At 34.1% G+C, this 26,920-nt stretch overlaps 1 protein-coding gene across 4 annotated transcripts in view; it reads left to right on the forward strand.

Moving 5' to 3' along the window:
* MIPOL1 (mirror-image polydactyly 1) overlaps positions 1–26,920 on the forward strand; it is a 322,300-nt gene that overhangs the window by 267,350 nt on the left and 28,030 nt on the right. For all 4 annotated transcript variants that reach the window (XM_029236546.1, XM_029236547.1, XM_029236545.1 and 1 more), the window contains one exon: positions 7,456–7,686. In XM_029236546.1, coding sequence (XP_029092379.1) covers positions 7,456–7,686 — 231 coding nt within the window. The remainder of the gene's footprint in view (positions 1–7,455; positions 7,687–26,920) is intronic.

Consider the following 26,920-nt stretch of genomic DNA (forward strand, 5'->3'; position numbering starts at 1 on the left):
ATAAAAATGGCAATTTAGAAGTAACAGACCATTTCCTAAAAAAACTCTTATTCCATTATTGATACATGCAATAACCTGAATGAATCCCCAGAGAACTATGCTGAGAGACAACAGAAAGTCCCCAAACCTTTCCATTTGTATAACACTCTTGAAATGACATTATAGAAATAGGAAACAGATTAGTGGTTCTTAGGGTTTAAATAGGGGATGGAGTGGTAAGGAAGTAGGGAAATATGAGGCATCTTCGTGGTGATATAACTGTTTTGTATCTTGACTGTATCAATGTCAATATCTTGGTGGTGCTATTATACTATAATTTTACAAAATGTTACTTTTGGGGGAAAGTGGTAAATGACATGAGGGATCTTTCTGTATTATTTCTTACAACTGCATGTGAATTTGTAATGATCTCAAAACAAAAATGTTAATCTTTAAATATTCCTCAAAAATGGAATGGAATGGAGTGTGGATGAGGGAAGCAATGGAGAATATGAGGCTGCACATAAAGATAAGGAGAAAAGAAAGGGAAATAAAACTGATGTGACTCTTCTATAATACTAGAGCCCACTTATTCGAATGGAGCATTTAAGCAACAATGTTCAATAAATACTTTTTGTCTGCCTCTTATAGAGAAGCCACTGTGCTAGGCCCTCTAAGGAAATAAAGAAGAGTAAAAAATGGCCCCTTCCTTCAATAGCATTAGACTAAAGTAAGGAAGATAAAGCGAGTATAAAGTAGCTATAAAGGATAGTAGAAAGTGATGAATATAATACAAGGGGTATGGAAAGGGTATGGAGCTTAGAGGAAGTAGTGTCTCCTTGGGTAGGACATGGGAGTGTGACTTCATGACGGTTGTGGCAGTTCATCTGGATCTTGAAGTGTAGTGATCGGGCGCTTAGAGGGGTAGGGAAATAGAATTCCAAGTGGAGGCAACAGTGTGAGCAATAATCCCAGCGTGAAAAGTGTGAGGGCAGTTTTAAAGAACAGTTTATATTTCCATTTGGCTAGAATAAAAGTTTTTGATAGAATAGTTAGGAAAAAGTCTGGAAAGAAAACTAGAACAGAATTCTGGAGCACCTTGAATGTCAGACTAAAACTTGGGACATAAACCTAGAATTCTATATCCAGTGAAATTGTCCTCCAAAAGTGAAGGAGAAATAAAGACTTTCTTAGACAAACAAAGACTGAGGGAATTTGTCACCAGTACACCTGCCTTGAAAGAAATGTTAAAAGAAGTTCTTTTGAGAAAAGGCAATCACAGTAAGGTAGAAACTCAGATCAAATTAATTCATGCAATAAACCAGGAAGTAAAAACAGACACTGTCCTTTCAGGAAATGTATACTGAGGACAACATAGCACATACTTCTGGTTTCCATACTCGCTTTGTCTTTATTTATTTTTATTCAGTGAAACAAGCCAAACCTGCCTCTTTTTTTTTTTCGGAATGATTTAATAATATTATCAGTAAGTGATAAAGGTTAGGAAAACTAGTTTAGTTCTCCCAATTCATGAAAAACCTGTAGCAACAGTTGTTTTTCATCAAACTACTTATAAAATATCTAAATATTGTATGAGACCTTATACAGAATTAATTAGAAATAAATTATTTCTTAAAAAATTATACAATGTATGAATGCTTGTTTTTTGCCAGGTATTGTGCCAGATATTTTCACATAAGTAGATCACCTTATTTTATTCTCATGTGAACTCAGTGAGATTTTTCTCATTGTTTTAGAGTTGAGGAAATTAATACTTAAAGTTATAAAGTATTTTTCCCAAGGTCAGACAGAGTGAACAGCAAGACTGAAATTTAAATCTGCTTCTTCAAAGTCCAAATCTGACATCTTTTCATTTACCAGATTTAGCATTCTTGACGTATTAGACTAGATAATTCTTTGTTGTGAGGGTCTGTCCTCTGCAATGTAGGATGTTTAGCAACATCTCTGGCCTCTATTCACTAAATGCTAGTAGCATCCCCCCCTCCAGTTATAACAGTGAAAAATGTCTCCAGATGTTACAAGATGTCCCTGAGGGACAAAATTACTCCTAGTTAAGAACTATTGGCCTGGGACTTCCCTGGTGACACAGTGGTTAAGAATCCGCCTGCCAATGCAGGGGACATGGGTTCAAGCCCTGGTCCGGGAAGATCCCACATGCCTCGGAGCAACTAATCTCGTGCGCCACAACTACTAATCCTGTACTTTAGAGCCCGCAAGCCACAGCTGCTGAGCCCACGCAACACAGCTACTGAAGCCCACACGCCTAAAGGCCATGCTCCGCAACAAGAGAAGCCACCACAATGAGAAGCCTGCGCACGGCAACGAAAAGTAGCCCCCTCTCACCACAACTAAAGAAAGCCCACACACAGCAAAGAAAACCCAATGCAGCCAAAATTTAATTAATTAATTTTAAAAAAAAAGAACTATTGGCCTATACTGTGACACCTCATCTCTAAATTTTTAATCCAAGAATATTTATTCAATTAAAATAAACAGTATATATAGATCACATGAATGCTTGAGCAATTACTGTAAGTAAATGAAGCATAAATAGAAGTGTAAGTGCATATAGTGGGATGGTGAATAAAGTGATCTCATGAAAGGACTTAAGAAATAGTTGATCATGGAAACAAGAAGCCAAGAAAAGTAGCATCAAAACTTGGTATAGATGGAAAAGTACTAGTTTGCAAGAATAAGATGAATCCATGTTTGACGTTACAGTTGAGAGTTGAACAAGGAGGTAAACACAAGTTGAAGGGAACATAAATATCTACAAGCAAAATGTAAAAGTGGGTCATAAACCTGAAAATTCCAAGATATTTTCGGCTGAGGCAGTACAGAGAGTTAGGGATCAGGAAAATAGTCAGGATCACAGTCATGAGGGAACAGACCAGGAGACACTGAAATGAAGACAGAAACCACTACAGAAAGGAATCTATTACATGCTACTTAATGGTCTAATACCCATTGAATGGCATCTCCTACCTTGGCCTGCTGTTGGACTCAATGTGGTGAGCAGCCTAAGAGATAATGTATAGTCACAGTTGGTGTGGATTCAAATTATGATTATATGAAAGACTACTAAGTAAAAATATTTTTAAAGTCTCACTTTCTATACTAAATTAGAAAAATTCATTAAGAATTATATAATTTCAAAACTGGAAGAGTTAATTGAATTTTTTATATTACTTCATTATCTTCATGATAAATAGGGATGGTTACCATCCTATGTTAGTATTGTGTGAGCCACACTGTTTCTGAGAGTGATTTAACAGCTTTTCTGTTGTTTTATAATTTATTCTTACTATAACTTAAAATATTTTCCCATACAATGTCATTTAAGTGCCATTAAATTGTAATGCCACTGCTATACAAAAAAATGCATCTGAAAATCAATGCATCTCAATCAACTTTGAACAGAGGTTACATGTGATATGACTCTGAAGAAAGCTAAACAATGTGGCCCTCTTGTCAATTTAGGGAAGAGCTTTCTGAGGGAAAAAGCATCACTAAAACAAAAATGCACTTCAGTGGTTATAGATTTATACATGCTGGGAATATATCCTCTCTACTTCACTTTTATTCCTATAAGAAAATTTCCCTAAATTATGAACATTTTAATTTATTAAACTTATGAATGCATTCTTCCCATAAATAAAATTGCCCTATGTAATTTAATACGTTGGAATTGGGAAGTAAATCACATGATGAAGCTGAAAAAAACTACAAAGTATTGTAAGTTCTAAAAAGGAAAAGAGGTTCTATGAGGCAGAATAACAAGGAGGGAACATCAAAATTTAGACTGAAGAGACATAAAAGGTTTATCTGAGAAAGTAGTATTTATGCTGAGACCTAGTGAATGAGTAGGAGTCGGTCACATAGAAGCGTGGAGGGAAAGGCATTTCAAAGAAATGCTTCAAGCAGGAAAAGCTTGCTGTACCTGAGAAATGGAATGTCTGCTAAAAGGTGGTAGGTAGAGAGACCGGATGATAGAGGGCTTTGTAGCCCATGGCAAGTAGGGGAGGATTCCAGCCCAGGAAGGAGGCTATGATGTGTGTCCAGGTTCTGGCTCTGCTAGGGTAGGGGTATGAGATTAATTAAATTACTTACCTCTTTGTTTCAGTTTTTTCGTTAGTAAAAAAGTAATATTAATAGGACTCCCTTCCTAAGTTGTTGTGAGGTTTAGTGAGTTAAAATATGTAATTTGTTATCTTCAGAGATTTATTCTGAGTTTGATGAGGTGCTATTGCAGGATTTTGAGTGACGTTATCTAATTTATCTTTTTAAGAGATCACTCCAGCTACTGCTTCAGTTTGAGAAAGACTTGATGGGGATTTAAAGGTTTCCAAGGTATTTTGAATGAATAGTAGCTTTTTGAGCTTGAGAATAAAGGGTCCCAGTTACAGGTCCATCTGAGAGAAAAATTAAAGTCAGGTAGTATAAATTTGCCAAAAAAAGGAAAAGACTAAATTAAATGGTAGAAAACTAGTAAATGATGAATGATTAGGCGATTAAATGGGGATGATATTGATTTTAATAATGGTGTGATTTTAAAAATTGAGTCATTGATTCTTAATATTTAATTGGTTATAATATACTAGATAGTGTTTTAGGTATCACAAACAAATGCAGAATTCCCAAACTATGCTGATCTACTTCAAGTTTTAAATGAAGAGCATAGGACTTCCCTGGTGGCACAGTGGTTAAGATTCCGCCTGCCAATGCAGGGGACACAGGTTCAAGCCCTGGTCCAGAGATCCCACCTGCCACAGAGCAACTAAGCCCGTGCACCACAACTGCTGAGCCTGCGCTCTGGAGCCCACGAGCCAAAACTACTGAGCCCACGTGCCACAACTACTGAAGCCCACACACTGCAATGAAGAGTAGCCCCTGCTCGCCGCAGCTAGAGAAAGCCCACGTGCAGCAACGAAGACCCAGTGCAGCCAAAAATAAATAAAAATCCCTTTTTAAATAAATAAATAATAAATGAGGAGCATATATTTAAGATTAAAAATATAAAGAATAGGGCAGGCTATGATTTTTTTAACTGGACACAAAAAAGCACTGCCATTAATGGAATAATAATAAATTAGATTTCATTAAAGTTAAGAACTTACATTCATCAAAAGACAACATTAAGAGAATGAAATGTCACTGCACCCTCATTAAAATGGCTGAAGTTAAGAGGACTCGCAATCCCACTCTACGGGTGCATATAGAGCAACTGGAACTCTTGCGGATGTGAGAATAAATTGGTATGACCACTTTGGGAAACTTTGCAGTATCTACTAAATCTGAACATATATACACCCTATGGAGGAATTCTGCTCCAGAAATGAGTACTTATGTCAGTTATATCTCAATAAAGCTGGGGAAAAGAAACAAAAGCCAAAAAGCAATGGGTACTTAGGTCCATCAAAAGACACATACAGGAATTATTCATAGCAGCAACAGTGGAATGGTTAAATAAGTTGCTATGTATTTATGTAATGGAATACTTCATAGAATAAAATACAACAACAGGATGAATCTCAGAAACTTTATGTTAAGCAAAATATTAAGTCAGACAAAAAGTTCAAAAACAGGCAGTATTAATCTTGATAGAGGTTGGACTAGTGATTACCTTTGGAAAGGGGATCAACTGGGAGGACTGGAGTGTTCTGCATTTGTTCTGTATTTTATTCTTTACATTTTGTCAAGCTGAATACTTTGGATTTGTGCAAATTATGTAATTTAAAATGTAATTAGGTACTTCCCTGGTGGTCCAGTGGTTAAGACTCCGGCCTTCCAGTGCGGGGGGACGCAGGTTCAATCCCTGGTCGGGGAACTAAGTTCCCACATGCTGTGTGACACAGCCAAAAAATTAAAGAAAAAAAAATGAAATTGATATTTAAAGATAAAGAGCATAGACTTTTTAAAGGTTTTTTTGTTTTGTTTGTTTTTAGTTTCTTTCTTTCTTGGGTGTTTCAAGTAAACAAAGAGAGTAGATTGAAAGAAAATGGAAGTTGGAACAATGCAGAAAGTATGAGAGAACAGAGAAAGAATTAGGAAAATGAGCAGGAGACAGGAGTCTTTAAGCATATGGATTGGTAGAAAGAACCAAGAAGAATGAAATAAGGGTTAGATACATAACAAGATGAAAACCATGAAGGAAGATACTTTCTTTGCGCTCTGCAAATCTGACAGTATACACCATTCTTATTTCATATATAGTAATCACTTGACCACAGTTTAGCAGCATCTCTCTTTTTAGGGACTAAACTGAATTCTGACATGATTTCTTTTGGTATGCTAACTATCCCTGTCTCAAGTCCATCTTATTTCTGTGTGACACCTTGTCCAAAGTGAGCACCCTGGAGAGGCTTATAGGCTATTTAAGCAAAAAGAAGAAATTTATAATTACTTTAGTTTGAAAAGTTTTAGATAAAGTACCAGACTAGATATTCAGCCAGAGTTAAAGTTCCCTGACCAGCTTTCTGCAGCTTTAAGAATTATATTACTTTCTTTCAACATTATCAATCTGTATTATATAGTTAGGGTGTTTTACTTCAAGTCTCCCATCGACATTTCTTTTGTATGCATATACTGAAATGATCTTATTTAATAAAAAAAGAACATCTCCTGTGTGGATTTTAAATTTCCCATTATTAAATATTTATATTTTCAAAATGTCTTTATTTAATTGAGTGAGGTGCTTGGTGCCATTTCAAAATAACCTCAGGTGGTAGGTGTAATGACATATCAAAGATCTGACCTTTAGCATTTTAAGATTCTATTTGTCTGCATTTTCTTCTGCATTAATTTAGTCTTAATTTATATGCTGTTTCTCTGTATGACTTAATGAGTGGATGTATTTGGCATAAGATTCATTAACAAAAAGAAAATATATCTGAATACATATTATTTCTGTGCAGGTTGACTTGTGATTTTAACTTCATTTATATCTCAATTGTGACAAGTAGAAAATGCTGTGTATAAGACTGATCAGTATTTGTACAAATCTCATTCATTCTCATTACGTGTTCAGCCAAATAGACCCTGGATCTCCTAAACTGATGCCCATTCTCTTACTTCTCACTTCTTTGCAGTCAGCTTATTATATTCTTTTATTTACCTAGAGATACTTTATTCTCCAGTTCTTTGCTATTCCTTTTAAAGAAAATTGAATGTAATATTTACACTGATACAATTAAATTAACATCCTGCAGCATCTTTTTGTATGCTTTGGTAGCAAAGATAATCATTTGTCTGGGTAGCTTTCAGCCTAGAAGCAGAGAAATGGATAATTATCAAGTATAATATTGTGATATAAAAATTATTTTTATTTACCCGTTTAAGTTATCTTTATTGATTTTTAGAAATGGGTATTTCTAACTGGAGATTTTTGTTAAATAGATTATTGGTCAGTCAGCCTACATATTTATGTTTAAATTATTTATTTTTATATTTTCTCAGTTTACACAAATCTTTATCCCAAGAAGAAAACCTGAAGGATCAGTTTAACCATACCCTTAATACCTATGAAGAAGCTTTAAAAAGTAGAGAGAACATTGTTTCCATCACTCAACAACAAAATGATGAATTAGCTGCCCAACTGCAGCAAGCTCTGACAGATCGAGCAAACATGGAATTAGAGCTTCAGCACACCATAGAGGCCTCCCGAGCAGCCAATGACAAAGTTCAGAAGTAAGTAAAATGACCTTGCATTATTTCAAAAGCATGAAACAAAACAAAACAAAAACACATTCTTTTGGCAACTAAATAATATATTATTTATGCTCTTAATAGTTTAAGACAAAAGTGGATTGAGCCAAATGAACTTTTTTAGATGGCCTGTCATATCTATATTTGGGGTCAAAAAGTCATTTACTTGCGAATCATGGTTACTATTTAGGGCAAACCACTTTTATTGAATAATTGATCTTCAGGAGTTCATGGAGGCCATACGATTAAAATCAGTTCATAGGTAATAGGTAATTAGCAAGGGGAAGAGACAGTGAAGTTACCAACTCTACTCATTTAGCTTCACAATAATCTTACTTGAGCTGAAATCATCTATGACCTTGCAATCTGAGACCTCTAGGCACATAGAATCCAGTACAGTGAAATTAATTTTCTTGTGTTGTTCTTCTGAAGTATTCAATACAGCTTTTCACAGTACGTGATCACATTTATTTTCAATAATCTTTGCATTTTTATTAAAATTTAAATAAAGCTGCATAATCAGTCAGTCCTTAATGATAGATAGCAAAATATTAACAAATAACTTATCAGACAAGGAAGTCACTTGTTAATTTATGGGACTTGAACACTGTAGCAGAATTTTCTAAAGCAGCTTTAATGTAATAAAACTTGTCATTTTAACTGAGCCCTTTTTTATGTATTGTTAACAGCATTACATCATTCACACACCTAATTGAATTCAATTTCTAAGACACACCTTCTTCCTTAACAATTTTTTTTTTCAGTTTTACAGTATGGAAAAGTAGAGCTAACTTCAAGGTTTCTTACTTCTCAATACTTTTTGTTTGAAAATAAGTCATCTGAAACATTTCCTCAACATCCCTGAAATTATATCTTGATTACTAGCCCAAGATCAGGTAAATACGTAGTCAAGACTGTTTTAAAACAGATTAGGAATTAATCTTTAAGGTATATGTACCTTGAAACTTATGATTTATGGTGTTATATTTTATAGGTTTAAAGATTAAGTTTATATTCAGTCAGAAACTGTATCCGATTATTCACAAAGTATATTAACATTCTAAGAACCCCAGGATAGATATTTAGGTAGATCTCATTTCATTGTAAATTACAAATCAGTAACTTTTGACAGTCAAGATCGGATTTAGCTCTGTTTGCTTAAAGGATACAAATACTTAAAAATTTCAAAGTTTTCTTTACCTGTAATCCTTTAATTTCTATACATAACTAAAATTCCCTAAAACAGTGTTTCCCAGAGAGCAATTAGATTTCTAAAAAAATTTGGAAATGTTGTCAACTTTTATTTTTTAGATCTCATCAGCTATTGTTATTATTTTTAAAAGAAATAACTTTGTACCCCAAGAAGTAGAAATAACATTTCTCAGATAACGCTTTAAATTAAATAAGTTTAACCTTTTGAAAAACTAACTATATTATCCTTATTCGTCACGTTTAACAACAGACAAATCAAGACTTTTTAATGGAAATGGCACCAATCCATGGACAGAGTTTAAGTGCAACAATTAATGTCATTTACAAGAGTTAAATGTTAAATTTTAATTTAAATGTTAAATCTTTTATTCTGATTTCTAGCAATCAGACCTAGATGAAATATTATCAGGCTTTCTGTTTCATATTTAATCCACTATATTTCATCTTTAATTGCCCTCAAGTGTGCAGTGTATCTTCATTACAGTTAATGTGGGCATCAGCCTATTTTGTTGGATATAAGATGATAACCTTCCAGGAAGCCAACTGATAAGACTTTGTTAGATATTAACAGGTATTTGTATTCTGTTAGGTATTAGTATTCTCCATATAATCTGAAATCACTATTACTAGCAATTATTTTTGAAGGTACTTTGAAAATATGTCAGTATTCCAGGCAATAATTAAAATTTAAATTAAAAAGTTCCACATTTCCCCTTTCCCCTTCACAACCAAATTCCTTAAATAACTGATCTGTATTCACTACCTCTAGTTTTTCAATTCCCATTTGCTCTTCTACTACTCAATACACTATGGCTAGCTCTTATACTAAATTATTGTTCTTAAGATTACCAGTAATTTCCTAATTATTGAATTCAATGGCCCATTCCTAATTATACTTTATCATAAAATTTATATATGAGCATGGTAAAATAAGTAAAGATGCTCATATATCTTCAACATGGTAATTTAAAAGCTCAGGCTCTGGATTCAGAACGCATAGGTATGTGAACTAGGACATTTTCAAACACTGCCTTGATGTGGGCAATAGTATGTGGACAGTAATACACCTACTTCATAATGTTGTAAGAATTAGATGAGATAATACGTGTGATGCTTTTAGAACAATGCGTGTTGCATAGTCCCTCCTTCTCTTGTCATTTCACTCATACTGCACTATCTCATTCTTCAGAAGGGCACTACCTTTTCAGGACTAATGCATTTATATACGTTGGCCTCTCTCCTTGGAGCCTTTTGCCCTTTTCCCTCATGAGAAACATATTCATCCTATGAGATTCAGTGCAGCATAAAAGATAGAGACAAGCTTTGTGGTCAAGTCAGACAGACCTATGTTTGAGTCCTTGCTTTCCTACCTATTACCTGTGAGATTTAGGGCAAATTGCTTAACTCCTGGAAGCAAAAGTTTTTCAGTTAAAGAATTTGGACAGGGCTCCCCTGGTGGCGCAGTGGTTGAGAGTCCGCCTGCCGATGCAGGGGACAGGGGTTTGTGCCCCTCTCCGGGAAGATCCCACGTGCCGCGGAGCGGCTGGGCCCGTGAGCCATGGCCGCTGAGCCTGCGCGTCCAGAGCCTGTGCTCCGCAACGGGAGAGGCCACAGCAGTGAGAGGCCCGCATACCACAAAAAAAAAAAAAAATTTTGGACAGTTATACTGGCTTCACAGGGAGAGTTGATGTGACTTTCCTAGTCCTCAGCAGTTTCAGAACTGTCCTTGTTCCCTCACTGTTTCTTATCATTCACGTTCACTTTGCCATCAGTCCCCATTGTTTGCTGCCTAAGTATCTCCTGATTCCCTCCACCTCTTCCCTTGTTAATTGCATTAATTCGGGCCTTAATCATTCTTCATGACTGCTGAAATAATCATAAAATTAGTTTACCTGCCTCTAGCTCTCTCAAGTTTATCTTCCTCACCACCACCAGAGTTAATTTTTCTAAAACAGAAATCAGGTTATATTATTTCCCCATTTGAAATCTTTCAGGAGCCCTTCAACCCCTACAAGTTAAAGTTTAAACAACTTAGCCTGATATAGGAGGCCTGTCACTGGCCTTCTGCCATTGTTCTAGTGGCATCTCCTCACATGCCCCCTACCACAATATCTCTGCACATGCTATTTCTTCTTCTTAGAACATATTCCTCCCTTTTAGTACCTGGCCAGATTTTTGTTATTCCTTAAATTCCAGTCTAAATGTTACCCCTGTGATGCTTCTTTATTTTTTCATTCTTTAATTCTTTCGTAATACTTAGTCCATACCTTTATTAGAGGTCTCAATCATCTAGATGTTATAATTGCTTTGTATATCTACTCTAATCCCTGTAAAATTATTCATCGAACTTTTCCAAGCCATAGACAGTGTTCTACTCCTCTTTGTATCCCCATTGCCTCCAAATACTTGCACAGATGCCTGCTGTAAAGTGGGTGCTCCATAAATGCTTATGAACATATGAACTAGGACAATTTAATAGTTTAATAGAATGACAGAATAAAATAAAAGCAGATCAGGTCAGGAATGCACAGTAAAACTTCAGGTGTGCTCTGATGTGCTTTAAGCCCTAGAAAAAGTTTTTTATCCCAGCCAAGTACCTAGAGCTCACAAGTTTCATAGAAGAGTATGGCACTGGCATCACCACTCCTTCCACTCTCCTCAGAGTTGGGATCTCTTACTTGTTAGTGATCAGCTTTTAACCCTTGTTCTAACCACCAACTTCCATCAAGTTTAATTGCATTTAAAAGACCTGAAATCTTCAGCAATAGGACAGAGAGATCATATACTATTTCTAATAATTGTAGAATTTTAAATTTATATTTTATTTCTTTGAGAGTCTAACATTTTTCTTGAATTTTTTAACCTATAGGAGTATACTGGGAAAGTTGTACAGAATTACCATCCATAAACAAGCCAATGTTTGTAGCAGATAGTCACTTATAAAGTAAAATGTGGTAAATGCCAGACCTCACTGCCCCAAAATAGCTTCTTGGCCCAGGTATCATAAAGCCTAAAATTTCACCAATGGAAATCCATTCCTTCACGTTAAGCATTACTCTCCTTAGGTACATCTCTTTTAAAAATGTGTATGTTTGTGGAGGAAGAGCACATAGTGATTTAGCTTTTCAGATTACTCTTTTGCCGATCCTGGATGCACTTGGCTTCAGAGAGTTATGTGGAGGCTAAAGAGCAGGTTAAGAGCACGAGAACTTTGTGAGAAAAACTTCTTTTAATAGTTTTGCCCAGACCATCCATAATCCTCATTTATTAAAGAGAAAACTGACACACCAATCCACTAAATGATGCTTTTTATCATAAGAGGTTATGAAATCTGATTCTTTGTGCTATACTTTTCCATGTGTCTTTCCATCTACAGACATGCTTCTGGCCTACAGCAAGTTTCCCAAAGGAATTTTTTAATGTATTTTACTAAATTTAACATGGTTAAGCTACACATAGTTACTTAAAATAAAAGTATTTACAACCAGACGTACGTGGTTAGAAGACCTCTCAAAGATCTAGGTTTTACAATGAAATAACTTTTATCACATGTCATCTTAACCGTGGGCCAGATTTACACTGATACTGTTCAAGTTTCGTCATAAAATGTAACTATATAATAAATAGATTGGACTAAAAGATGTAAGAAAAAAGTGTAAACTTTTAACAAATTTTCAAGAAAAAAAATTCATCAACTATTTAGAATTTTCTTTCTATGCTTTAAAAAAAAATCAGTTACTTAACATTTGCACGCATTCTAATTTTTAATTGCATAATTAAAATTTCAAAGATCAGCATAAAACACTGCCTTTTGAAATATACGGCATCCTGTGTCTTTTGAGTGGTATTGACAGAAAGAAAAGAAAAGAAAAGAACATGTAAAGCTAATAAAAAGTCTTTCCTGCCTGTTGGCCAAATACTGATTTCTATGAAGAAGTTGAGGTTACAAAGAAATCGTGAATTCTCAGCCTGGTTTCCCTGCTGATGAGAGAAAACTGTCTGTAGTTCTCTTCGAGGTATCAGGGGAGTCGCCATAGTGTCACACAAGGGTCCTTAGTGTAGAGCAAACATACTTTCCACAAACTCAGCTGCTTAATCTGTTTGCAGGTTGAATTATAAAACAGGGTAGACGACTCTGGGTGCTGGGAAGGGGAACAGAGCATTTCCACAGTTTCTTGACTTAAAAAAAAAAAAAAGCCTGCTATTTTTTTTTTTTTTTAAAGCCTACATTTTTCATCCAAAGACTTTACTAAACTTTGTAGTTTTGTTGCTATTTCCAGAATCTGATATTAACCATAATGGTTAATAATTAGTAAAATAATTGTGCTAAAATAGTCTTACATAGTTTAATATGAAAAGCATCAGTGAATTTTTTATATAATTACATTATGTTTTCATTAAAATTGTTCTGCTTCTTGCCAACTTTATCTTGATATTTTTCCTCTAAATTCTTGGTTGGACTACAAGTTGCAAAGCAGTACTAGATGTATCTGAACACTTTGTAAATACTTGTTGATTGAATCAAGGAATACATTTCATAAATTCTCAGCACAAGGTTTAAATCAATATTTAATATAATGTTGAAAGTTGACTTGGATTTATTAGTATTAGTAGTAAATGAGAGGATTTTAAATTTTTCTGGAAATTTCTTCAGTCTTTTTTATGTTTGAGATTCAAAAAGCTCTGTGAAATATGATACATACCTCAGCAAATAACAAATCAAATAGTTAATTTATTTGTGCTAGTTTATGTACAGTTGAACACCCCGGTCAGCTTTGGAAGGCACCTTCTAAATCTAGATCTAATTAGATACAGCTTTATTGTCATTTATATATGGAAGATGGACTCAGATTCCTCCTAAACAATTGTCGTAAAATGTAAAGCGTCTAGCATGCTTAATTTTTATTCTTGAACATGATATGTTTTTTAAGAATTTAATGTTCTGGGTTTTTAATCATAACACATGTTTTTAAATTAAATACATATTTAACTTATGAAATACAAGTCTTGTTGTACTCTATCAAACAAGTATGTATTTTATTAAAAATTTAATTCCATTATATATTTGTATAGTGGATCACCTTTCTTATCCATTGAGTACATAAAGTAGGTTTTCTTAGAGCTGCTTTTATTATATACAGAGATACCTACCATGTTTGATAGATGATATAATTATATTCATTTCTTTATAAAAACTAAAGAATTGAGGCTTATACCTTGATCTTCAAGGAATGTCTCACTTTGACATGAAAAAAAAACATAGTTTTAATTGTCTAGCTCATTTCTTTCTACCAGGGAAGAATTAATGTGGGATTATTAAAATTGAGAAATTCCAATGAAGTGGAAAGTGAAGGATCCAGGCTAAAGAAGAAAAGGGATTCTCTAAACCTAAGTATCTGCACTGTCCCTGATTAGTTCCCTTTTATAGTTAACTTTATGGAGTGAATCATAAAAAGCATGAAAGTGGCGACTAAAAAGTTAAATTACAACATGGCTTCTTACATTTGATTTGCTTCTTCATTTCAGAATCTTTCTTCCAATAGGTGATCTAGAGTTGGGCTAGTACACATTTCAGCCTACTAAGATAGATAAAACATGTTTCAGATGATCACTATGGAGAAGAATGAGAGAAAAAGAGCAAAAGGGTTAAATAAGAGAGAGAGTCATACAGTTTTGGTTTAAGACTAAATAAAATGCAGGAATTTTTGTTGTTTTTCATTAATCCCGGTGTTACAGTAGTTGAAAGTCAGAGATAAGAATTCCTATTATTTTAGGGAAATTATGCGATGATCAAGTACACTTTAACTGAAACTTGACAGGCTGAAAAAATTACAACAGGAGTTCTTATACCGCAGAGACATTCTAATGTGATTTTCACACATGTGTATGAAATGTAAGTTCCTTAGAGTGGTCATATGCTCTAACCAGTACCCTTTTCCTTGATTCTCTTCTTAGCTCCAGTTAAAAGCCTTCTTAACCATTTAAACCTTGCTTCCAGGGTACTTCTGTGAAGATAGAACTATCTTACCTGAGAATACTTTTAGAATTGATAAAAATGAGATATATAAAGTGATTTGAACTTCCTAGGAAAGGTAACAATAACACTAACCACTAGTGTACTTTAGAATACTGCTGTTGTAGTAAAGGAAAAAAGGAAGCTATTGTAGAAATTAGATTTTTAGAAGTTTTCATCATTCCTGCCTGGATGTTGCTCAACCTCATTGATAACTCACTGGGAACATCCTCTTTTGCTTTCTCTATTCTTAAACACACAGATGAATGGATATAATGTATCTATCTGTTGATATAGAAAATGTCTGCATATTTATATAAATCAGGGTCTGAGTTTTTTTTAATGAATTGTCAGTATTCTCATCTAAAATCTGATGTACACTTCCTTACTAGGTATAGGTTTTATTCCCAAAATATAATTGAAAAATCTAAATTGAACCCAAGAGCAAGTAGAAATATAAATTTTACTTGGATTCTAAGACTCCATGTTTGATTATTTCTCCCCATTATTCCATGTTTGACTGTATCCCCCCACTAAGGGATTTTTCCCAAATGCACATTTGGCCCTCTAAATATAGAATGAAAGAATCTTGTTTATTTCAGGGTAACTCTGTCTGATAGTGAAATCATAAACAATGTCCACACATAAACTTCATTCTTGATCATTTACATTTAAAGAGAAAAAAATCATTCTATAGCAATATGAATGATTAAGTCCATTCATATATAGCTTAAATCCATCTTATTTCTTTCTTATATTGTTATATATTCCTGAACAACTCAACAGAAACAGTTTTTTTCCTTCAGTTCTTAACCTGAGTATAAAGAAAAGAATAGTTTTGCTACTACAGATTATTACTTCATCAGGTGTTTCTAAGGAAAGACTAATTAAAAGTGAAAACTAAAAATAGTAAATAGTATTTTGGAACTTTCTAAACTTAAGTCATTTTAATTTTTAAAATTGCTCTGGCATTATAGCTCTTGGAACATCATCATCATTTGACTTTTTCCTTCACAAATACAACAGTATCCTAAAAGCATAATGAAAGCATATGTTCTTTCTCTTTATGTTACCATTTGACAAGCTAAATAATGGTAAAAATAACATATAAACATATTTAAAATCTTGAAGCATCTTCTTCCTTAATTTAAAATAGTCTGCCTTCTGAACTATGTGTATTTCACATCAGTCTTCCAAGAAGTTCTCTTCTACTGACTATAGGGCCTAATCTTTCCCAGAATGATGGGAGTAGCACAGTTCAAGAACAAGAATGAATATCTGTATAATCACACCACAATGTGAGGTGACCCTAAGACAGAGAACTGACCAGATACACATATGGGTTTTAAGAAGACTTTCTGATGCTCTTTTTAACACAGCTGTGAGAAGAATGTGGCTAAGGCCCAATAGTCATTCTTGAGTAGAGCTGGCAAAGGAAACCAGGAGGAGAAGAGAATTTAACACATGGGTGTAAGAGAGTACGGCTTCATTGATGCGATCTGAGGGGAATGCCTAATGACTGAAAGAATCAAACTTGGCAATGAAAACACAAAGCTCTTTTCATCAATTCAAACACAGACTCTAAAGCTGCAGATGGTCACCTCCAGCCTTGTCTATTCAGTGTGAGGTTTTATAAAATGGCACTTTGGTGAATACTAATAGATCAAAACAAAGATTTAATAACGTAAAGATGTGGTGTTCATTTTTAAATGAGTATACAGGTCAGTGTCTCAGAAAAGGATAAAAAGAGTACCTTTTATATGTGGGTCTAAAGTCTTTTTGTTATTTTTCAACTTCAAAAATAAATGACAAACGTACAGATTGTGTTTTATGGAAAACAGTTTACATTATGAAAAAGAGACCAAAATCAGAGTTTATATTTACACTCTTTGATTTCACAGGTTTTGTTTGAGGACTCTCAGTTTATAACATCTGTTAATGTTTTCATGAAGCTCACTTGATAGGACAAATATATGTTGCCATTCTCAAAGATGAATCAATCTAATTAAAAATTTAGGCCAAAATATTTTATAATTGGAATAGAATTTTTTTCTTGCCTTTTTTAGAAAATGCAAAGACTCGTTGTTTAGTACAAAGGAAGCCTTTGAGCTTCAATGCAGTCTTGAAATTACATTTTTGGTACTTTGCATTTGATTTTCTAAGATTTTATAAATTCATACTAATTGTATATATATTCAAAAGTAATTCATTATATTCAACTTGTTACTTATGCTTACATAACTGAATCTTACTTTAAATTAAAATATGGGGTATTTTTCCAGAATAAATTTTATTATTAGACTTGGATAGCACTTTATACTTTATAAAATTCTTGAGCTAAACCCAAATAAATTAAGCTTTATTTTCCAAAATAAGCTTAAAATATGAACATGACTTATTAATAGCTTTCATATTTCTACTATATGTGAAGTATAATGAATAAGTCTGTATTCCTAATACTTTAATAAGTGACACAAACATATAATAAAATACTAGAACTGATAGTTAAAAAGGAGACAACTTAGTATCTAATAGAAATACCAGTAAACTAACAGACCCTTGCCTGTTATTAACTGGGTGTGTACAAGTTATTAAACTGTGTTCCTTCTCAGTTTCCTCATCTAGAAGATGGAGCTGATAGACTTGCCCTATCTACTTCAAAGCATGGCTGTGCAGATCAAACAAGGTGCAAGTGCATAAAAGTGCCTTGAAAAACATAATACACTCTATAAATGCAAGCCATTGACTGAAGAATATCTTCTACTTGTAATATACATTTTAGATAAAAAGTTATAATTACCTCTTTGGAGCCAGAAATAGTAAGTTAGAAAAATAATATTTTAGCCCCAGAGACATAATGTAAATGTCATGTAACTTTGGAAAAAGTGATTCTCCACATAGATCGTGGAAACTGGAAGTAAAGAGGATTCTGTGCATTCTCACACATTACAAGTGAGAATGCAAAATGGTAAAAATCCCTATGGAGGAGAATTTGATGGTATCTAACAAAATTACATTTATCCTTTGACTAAAGAAAATCACTTTTAGGAATCCCTCCTGAATATATACCTCCTGAATATGAAACAATGTAAGAATTACAGTATTACTTTAATAGCAAACGGAAACAACCCAAATAGCAGAGTAGCTGAATAAACTATGGCAAATATTCACATAGCGTGATATGATGCAACTTTTAAAAACAAAGAAAAAAGTAAGGAAGCTGTCTGTAAACTAATATTGATTGACATATCGCTAACTGAAAATAATCAACTATTTATAATATGCTATCTTTTATGTGAGAAATAAGAATAAAAGGAACAGGAAGGATAAACCAGAAACTAATGAAAATAGTTACCTTTGGAGATACATGGGAAAGAGATCCAGGCATAGGATGGAAATGCAACTTTTCTAACTCTGCCTTTTTGTATAGTTTTGACTTTTGAACCATGTATATATTTTAAATATTCAGAAATTAAAATCAAATGAAAGGGACTTCCCTGGTGGCGCAGTGGTTGAGAGTCCGCCTGCCGATGCAGGGGACGCAGGTTCGTGCCCCGGTCTGGGAGGATCCCACATGCCGCGGAGCGGCTGGGCCCGTGAGCCATGGCTGCTGAGCCTGCGCATCCGGAGCCTGTGCTCCGCAACAGGAGAGGCCACAACAGTGAGAGGCCCGCGTAACGAAAAAAAAAAAAAAAAAAAAAATCAAATGAAAAAGATAAAAAAAGCAAACCCTGAAAGTGAATACAAATAGAAATCAATGTACCTAACTATATCAGATTGGTTAGATTCTTATAGAGAGAAAATAATTAACTCAAATATCTTTTGACTGTCAGACTGAATATACATCATTAGTGGCATATATTCTAAGGACAAAAAGAAATGCAAAGTAATCTTAAACTTTGCTCAGTATATTCATACTTAGTTGTACTACTGATTATTAAAATTTTGAAACTATTTTCTATATATTGTTGGATTGAGGAAATATGTAAATAAATATTATTAAGAGCCAAGATTTTCACTGTAAAATAGATGACATTAGAAAAAAGCAACTGTAATATTCAATTTGAATTGAAACTATCAATATGAATTCATGCTTTTAAAAATGTATATTTTTCCTTAGCTCTATTCATTGAAAAGGCCTTAGAAGGAAGGGATACACCTAACACCCAGATTTTAGTTTCTGAATACATTTCCTATTAAAGGGTACCAAAGCTCCTAGGTTTGGAGCATGGAAACTACGGTGAGTCTGGATTATCCTTTTGTGCCAGAAAGGAAGAAAGTACTCAGAGACTAATAGAGTCATGTAGAAAGGGCACAGGAGCAGCTTGACAAAGTTCCCATAGACCAAATTTGGGATAATGTATGCTTCAAAAGAAGAACTGTATTTGACGATAGAATCCTTAATTGTTACATCTAGGGTTTATAAAGATACTTCAAAAAAAAAAGATGGAAGATGGAAAGGAGGAATCTCTTTTGTAAAGGAGAACAACAGTTAACAAGTACAGATAGAATAATAGAATTAGAAAATCACCACCTTGTAACCCCCACTGTAATTAATTCAAGCAAAGACGATTCATCAGCCATGTAATGAGTTAAAAGAAGCTACTTTGGCACTAAAGTCAGTCAGTCTAGTTTGGGGAAACTTGCTTAGCATATACCAGAGAGTTCAGAGCTTAAAAATCAGAGAGGGCTTAGACATGGGGATTTAAGATGTCAGGTGCCTTCAAACAATATTTAGGGATTTATTATTAAAATTTACTTTAGAAATTTTTCTTACTCAAATATTCTGTGCTTATGTAAATGATAGAAGATAGACCTAAATCATTCAACCTTTTATCAAAATTCATCTTTTAAAGAAACTCACTATAATGTAAAGAAGTTTTGCCTTAGAGATTTTATCAATATTAGACTAGGGTACTGATCCTTTATTTAAATTTTGATATTTTGTTTATCATGGTGTTTTTGTGTTAATTTTGATTTTTTTTTGAATATTGCATTTAAATATTTATCCTGATAATGAGATTTTTTACACCTCTTTAAATTGTTCATCTGAATTGAGTGCCCCATTCACCTACCCTAGATGTAGTGCTGAATACTCTATAGAATATGAAAAAGAGGGCACTTCTAGTTTACCCTCATTCAAAAGTAAGAACAGGGCTTCCCTGGTGGCGCAGTGGTTGAGAGTCCGCCTGCCGATGCAGGGGACACGGGTTCGTGCCCCGGTCCGGGAAGATCCCACATGCCATGGAGTGGCTGGGCCCGTGAGCCATGGCCGCTGAGCCTGCGCGTCCAGAGCCTGTGCTCTGCAACGGGAGAGGCCACAACAGTGAGAGGCCCGCATACCGCAAAAAAAAAAAAAAAGTAAGAACAACTTACTGAGTTACCCTAGTGTGTATGATTTATACTGAATGGTGTTTCATGTTCAGAAATGTTAGTCATATAATGGAGCTGAACAACTGTGGTTCTTCCCACCCTATGGAAATTGACCAGGTTTTTAATTATATACTGTCCAGAAAATCTACCACTGTCTGAATTTCTGTTTCTTACTTTACAGTCATTACCTGCACCAGTTTTGTCAATTGTTGCTTTGTCTTTATTTCAATCATCTGAGTAGCTGGGTTATTGTATCTATCTAGAGTAGGATCATGATTATTCTAGACCCTAAGTGTTGATTTCAATTTGAGAATATATGGTATTTATGAATCAAAGATAAATCAGATAGAGAAAATTACTGTGATGATTCCAGCTTAATAAGTTGAATATTACTTTTACTTTGTAGGCCCCTGGCTTAGTCTAAAGTTTGAAGGTTCCTTGATATATTATCTCTACTAGTCTCCCAAAGGATGTTGCCAGTCTTTTGAATTAAACTTGAATAAGGTTGATTTGTATTCCCTGTTAATCAAAATTTGAAATGTTGACATTAGAAAATTTCATTCAGTGCTAATTATATATGACTTTTATGAAAGTTAGGAAGAAAAGAATCCTACGTTTTAAAGTTTAGTATCAGCCTAAAGCCCTATGAAAACAATAGTGAGTAGCTTAATAAGCCATCTTAATAAGATACCTTAATAAAACTAACCAGTTATTCTAGCTTGCTGCATTTCACTTGGCAGTATAAAAATCAGTAACTTACTTCCTCCATCATTAATTGAAACTTTTCTGGGTTTAAAATGATCAAAAACCTCAGCAATGTTATAGCAACGTTTCCTAACCTTTCTTGACTCTTAATTCCCTTTAATAGTAATACATATTCTCTAGGCAGAGTTTTAAGTATCCTTCTTGCATTGGTGTAAGATAAGTTAATTTGCATTGATTGTTTTATAAGTTTTATTTTAAGTACAGTCTTTAGTATTCATATGTAACATCATATGATGTTTGAAATACATATAAGGAAGTATTAATAGATTAAAATTTAGTAATGTATTATGGCATTAAATAACTGCTTGTGAGATGATATTTGGAATTCTTAACATTTTACTTTTAAAATGAAATAATGGTGGTTTTTTAGCCTGCATTTGCTAGAATATTTCCATGAATAGCACATTATGAGTGTTTTTGGTGCTTACTCCAATGTATGTAAAACTAAATTTAATATTATTACTATTCCAGTGTTTTCTCTCTCTAACTTTGTTTTTTAAGTAACAGCTACTAAACAAGTAATATGAGTAGTCTGATAAAATGAACACAACATAGAGATCTGGTGAAGAGAATCTTGAGGTGAATTTACGGATTTATTTTGATGCTCCTCATTTGTAATTGAAATTCAGTCTACTTTCTGCTTCCTCTGAGTATTTCACTGGTCCATTAGAGGTAGAAATTAAACAATTTACAGCTAAAAAGAAAAAGAAGTTGCTCAAAACAACGTGTTGACCAGCTATGTTCAGCTATATGATAAATCAGCTGAGGGATTGCGTCATGAACATGCTATGCTAATCTTTGCTGAACCTTCATTTTGCTCATTCATGTGCACTCAGAAGACCTCAAAGTAGTCCATTTTAAAAGGCTATATAAATTAATTTAATTAAAGGCAAAAATGTTTAATAATAATTTTTGCTTTGGCTTCAAAAATAGAACTCAGAACACTACTCATTAGCAACATTATCACCTTCAGCTACATGATCTGTGAATTTTTAAAGTGCAAAATTTTTTAAAATGATCCTTTAGAGAATTTCATTACAAGTTTTACACACCCACTTTACTCTTTCATCAATTTAAACACATTTTTATATTGTTTAAAAAAAGTATTTCCTCAAAAGCATATTTTAAAATACTTTCATCATTTATTAAACAGCCCCCCCAACAAGTACATATTCAAGTTGATAAATTATCTGAATTAGTTAAATTAGGATGTAAGTTATTGAAAGGAATCATTTGCTGGAAAACGTATGTATTACAGCATATTAGATAAATGTTAATGGTTTTTAGAAACAACCTAAGTGTCCATCGACAGATGAATGGATAAAGAAGATGTGGCACATATACACAATGGAATATTACTCAGCCATAAAAGGAAACGAAATTGAGTTATTTGTAGTGAGGTGGATGGACCTAGAGTCTGTCATACAGACTGAAGTAAGTCAGAAAGAGAAAAACAAATACCATATGCTAACACATATATATGGAATCTAAAAAAAAAAAAATGTTTCTCATGAACCTAGGGGCAGGACAGGAATAAAGATGCAGATGTAGAGAATGGACATGAAGACACAGGGAGGGGGAAGGGTAAACTGGGACGAAGTGAGAGAGTAGCATTGGCATATACACACAACCGAATGTAAAATAGATAGCTAGTGGGAAGCAGCTGCATCGCACAGGGACATCAGCTGGGTACTTTGTGACCACCTAGAGGGGTAGGATAAGGAGGGTGGGAGGGAGACGCAAGACGGAGGGTATATGGGTATATACGTATGCATATAGCTGATTCACTTCGTTATACAGCAGAAACTAACACAACATTGTAAAGCAATTATACTCCAATAAAGATGTTAAATAAATAAATGTTAATGGTTTCTTTACATATCTTCAAATTAAAAAACATGTTTTTAAAATGGAAATTTAAGAGCTTCCCTGGTGGCGCAGTGGTTGAGAGTCCGCCTGCCGATGCAGGGGACACGGGTTCGTGCCCCGGTCCGGGAAGATCCCACATGCCGCGGAGCGGCTGGGCCCGTGAGCCATGGCCACTGAGCCTGCACGTCAGGAGCCTGTGCTCTGCAACGGGAGAGGCCACAACAGTGAGAGGCCCGCGTACTGAAAAAAAAAAAAAAAGAAATTTAATAGTTTATTATAGAATAATTGACTATAGGCTTTAAGATACTTAATAAATATTCTTTTCATTATGAGCAAAGTGTACAACTCTAAGACCTGATTTTCTTTGTTAGGGGACTTAGTAAATATTAGTCTTTACTAGTCCACTTTTATGTATTTATCATTTATTATTTATGAGCAAAAACACTCTGATTTTGCTCTAAAGTATTCTGCAACTTGCTATTATATGATACTAGCCCCAGAGCTAACTTTTTCGGTCTACTGAGTATGCTTAGTATATTCTATAACTAATAAATCAATAAAATCCTGTAATGTACAAACTCCTATCTCTATGAAGCAATAATAAGCAAACTATAAGTGAATGCATGAGTCCAAAAAAGGTATGTTTTGATTATATTGACTCTGAGAACATTTGACTTTAACAGTATACATCATTTATTGTGTGGTATAAATTGGTTGTAGTACTGTTCATAACTTTTGAATAGTAGATCCAATGAATACTAAAACAATAAAAATGTTTATATCATGGGAATACATTTTAAGTAATTATTCTGAAGAGCTACATGTTAGTGGTATCTTTGAGCAAATTAATAAATCATATTTCTTTCTTAGGGAGTGAAACTGGAACCTGCTAAAAAAAATTTTTATCTTTAGTTATTGAATTTTATATTGGTTTCATACATTTTCTATATCATACTATAATAGCAGCAAAATGCATTTAAAACTTTCAAATACATTTAAGTAACAATTTAACACAATAAACTCTACATTGATTAAGTAAATGTGTTTAGAAGATAATAAAATGAATGCATCAAAGAAGTTCCTTTACAATCATGTTTTGCTCATTTTAAAATAATTCCTGCTTAATGTAATGTTTCATTACTTGTTAAAATTTTGCCAAGTCTTAAATAGCTAACCTATCTGGTCCCCTAATTCTTTAATGAAACTGTACTTTCATGATAAAACATAGCTTTGATACTCTTTTCCTGATAGATTTTGTCACTTTTGGAAATAGCTGTTTTGACAACTAGAAAGTGGCTGTTTGTATTTATAATTGGTTGTTGTAGATGTCCTAATTAGTTATTGTAAAGTGAAAAAGTAAGTATAAATCATTACAGTTGGGTTGATTGAGGAAGTAAATAGCCATGCCAATATAAATATTAGAATTTTTTCAGATCTCAAAAATGAACGTATTTCATTCTAAATAAAACAGATGAAAGAGAAAGTTTCTTAATGGATGAAAGTCCATAATTTAAATATTTTACCAATTATAATAAGCAGGATCTTGAACAATTGTATTCATGACTTTATCCAACAAATATTTTTAAAACATGTACAGTGTCAGGCATAGGTGAACAAAATCAAACTCTACCTTGATTTTATGAAGCAAACCTTCGTTCAGGAGAGATAAGTATTAAATATTCATACAAATAAGTATGTAACTACAATTTGTGCTTAACATGATGAGGGAAAATTCTCCACAAACTGTAAGAGAATATAACAGATCTAATTCAGATTTGTGTTAAAGGGATAAGGTTTTTACTAAGCTGTGGCCAGAAGTATAAATAGGAATTAGCCAGGGGAAAAACACCTTTCATGTGGAAACCACAGCAAAGAACTTGGCACATGGGAGAAACTGAAGGAAGATCTTTTAGGCCAGAGGGCAGCTTGGAACAAAAAAGGAGGATGGAGTAGTATGCAGAGTCAGGTCTTGAAGAACACTGTAACCCTTGTCAAGGTTTTTGTCTGTTAGTTTCCTTTTTTTAGCTTAAGCAGTGGAAGTTATTGATAGATTTTAATGAGGGTACATGTTCTGATTTGCATTTTTAAAAAGATTAACCCTGAATGCTCTGTGGAGGATAGATTGGAATGAGATAAGAATAGAAGTAGAGAGACTCACTAGGAAGGAATAGCAGTCGTGAGAAATCGTGATGACTTGGACCAGGGGAGTATCATTGGAGATAGAGAGGAGTAGGACTTGAGATGTACATGGATGGCATCCAAGCAGTAAACTGCCTGGATAGGATGCGGGGTGTTAAGGGGAGCTCCCAAATTTTTGTCTTGAGCAACCTGGTAGATGGAAATACCATTTATTGAGACTGAGAAAACTAGCGGAAGAACAGATGTGAAATGGAAGAACATTTTTAACGAGTTTAATTTGAGTAGTATGCAAGACATCCAAATAGCTATCCTTCTTGGTGTCTTAGTTTCTCAAGGAAGGGGCTTACATTTATAACAAATAAACCTTCAGAATTGTTAACAGGTCCTTTAAGAAAATACTTGAGATTTATGTCACTTACATTTAAAGTGATCATTTATATTTAGAGCTTAAAATTCTAATGAAAAGAGGATATCCTGCAGTTCTCTTGCATGATAACCTTACCATTAGGCTATATGAGGAGGCCATATAACATACTGTGATATAATTGATGTCTACAATGCCAGGAGTAACCTATGAACACTATTTAGTTAGTATATTTTTCCATCCAATAGAACAGAACATTTTTATACAAAAGTTTTCATTGAACCATCTTGCCAAGAATCAGTTTAGGTTTTAAAACTATGTCATGCATACATATGTGTCAATATTTTGTGACAGAATTCATCCTTGCTATATATATTTCCTACTAATAATGAATTTGTATCATATTAAAAGATATAATGAATACATATCATACAAAAGATATAATGAATACATATCAACCAACTAAGTATATAATTTGAAACCATAATTTAGTTATATTTTGTTTCAGGACAAAAAATATACTTTTGAGGTTTATATTAGCCTAGTTACCTTCTGCTCTATAACAAATTACTCCAAAACTTCACAGCTTAGAACTCTTACTATTTCACAGTTTCTTTGGATAAGGGATCTCAGCTTAGCTGGGTCCTCTGGCTCCACGTGTCTCACAAGCCTGCAGTAATCTCAAGACCTGACTAGGAAGGATCTATTTTCTAGATGTCTCACATGGTGGTTGTCAGGATTCAGTTCTCACAGGCTGTTAGAGCAAAGCTTCTCAGTTCTTCTCACACTCAAGGCCTCAGGCCTTCTTTGGTTCTGTGCTATGTGGGTCTCTCCGTGTAGCATCTCACAACATGGCAGGTGGCTTCGCTGGAATGCAAGCAAGGAGAGAGAGAGAGAAAGCTAGCAGAATGGAAGTCACAGCCTTTTGTTGCCTAATCACAGAAGTGACATTCCATCATTTATGCCATGTTCTGTTCATTAGAAACCAGTCCTTGGGTCCAGTCCACACCGATGGGGAGGGGATTACACAATGGTGTGAATACCAGAAGGCAGGCATCATTGAGAGCTATATAAGAAGCTGCCTCCCACAAAGTTTTCAGAAGGTTAAGTTACTTTTATTGGGCCTTGGGTAGCTAAAATTGATGGTCTGTAAGACATTCAGTTGATCATATTGCTTCAGGAGCATGATAGTTGTAAAATGCACAACCGCAATCTGACCTGAGGAAACCATCACAATCCTCTGAAAACCTACAAGATCCTATCTAGAAACCAAAGGTCATGGCAAGGTCAAAACTTCTACAGAAACCAACGCCTGAGCCAAAATTAAGTATTGGGTTAGCCAAAATATTCGTTCGTTTTTTCCCGTAAGATGGCTTAGTTTTCTTCAATGTATTTCGAAACAGTTTTGTTAGATTGTATTGTGACAGCTGTCATATCAGCGTGCATTTAAAACAAAAATTATCAAAATTGGTGAATTTTTG

This window comes from Monodon monoceros, unplaced genomic scaffold, assembly GCF_005190385.1.
Source record: "Monodon monoceros isolate NGI ecotype Baffin Bay Population unplaced genomic scaffold, NGI_Narwhal_1 Super_Scaffold_21, whole genome shotgun sequence".
NCBI lineage: Eukaryota > Metazoa > Chordata > Mammalia > Artiodactyla > Monodontidae > Monodon > Monodon monoceros.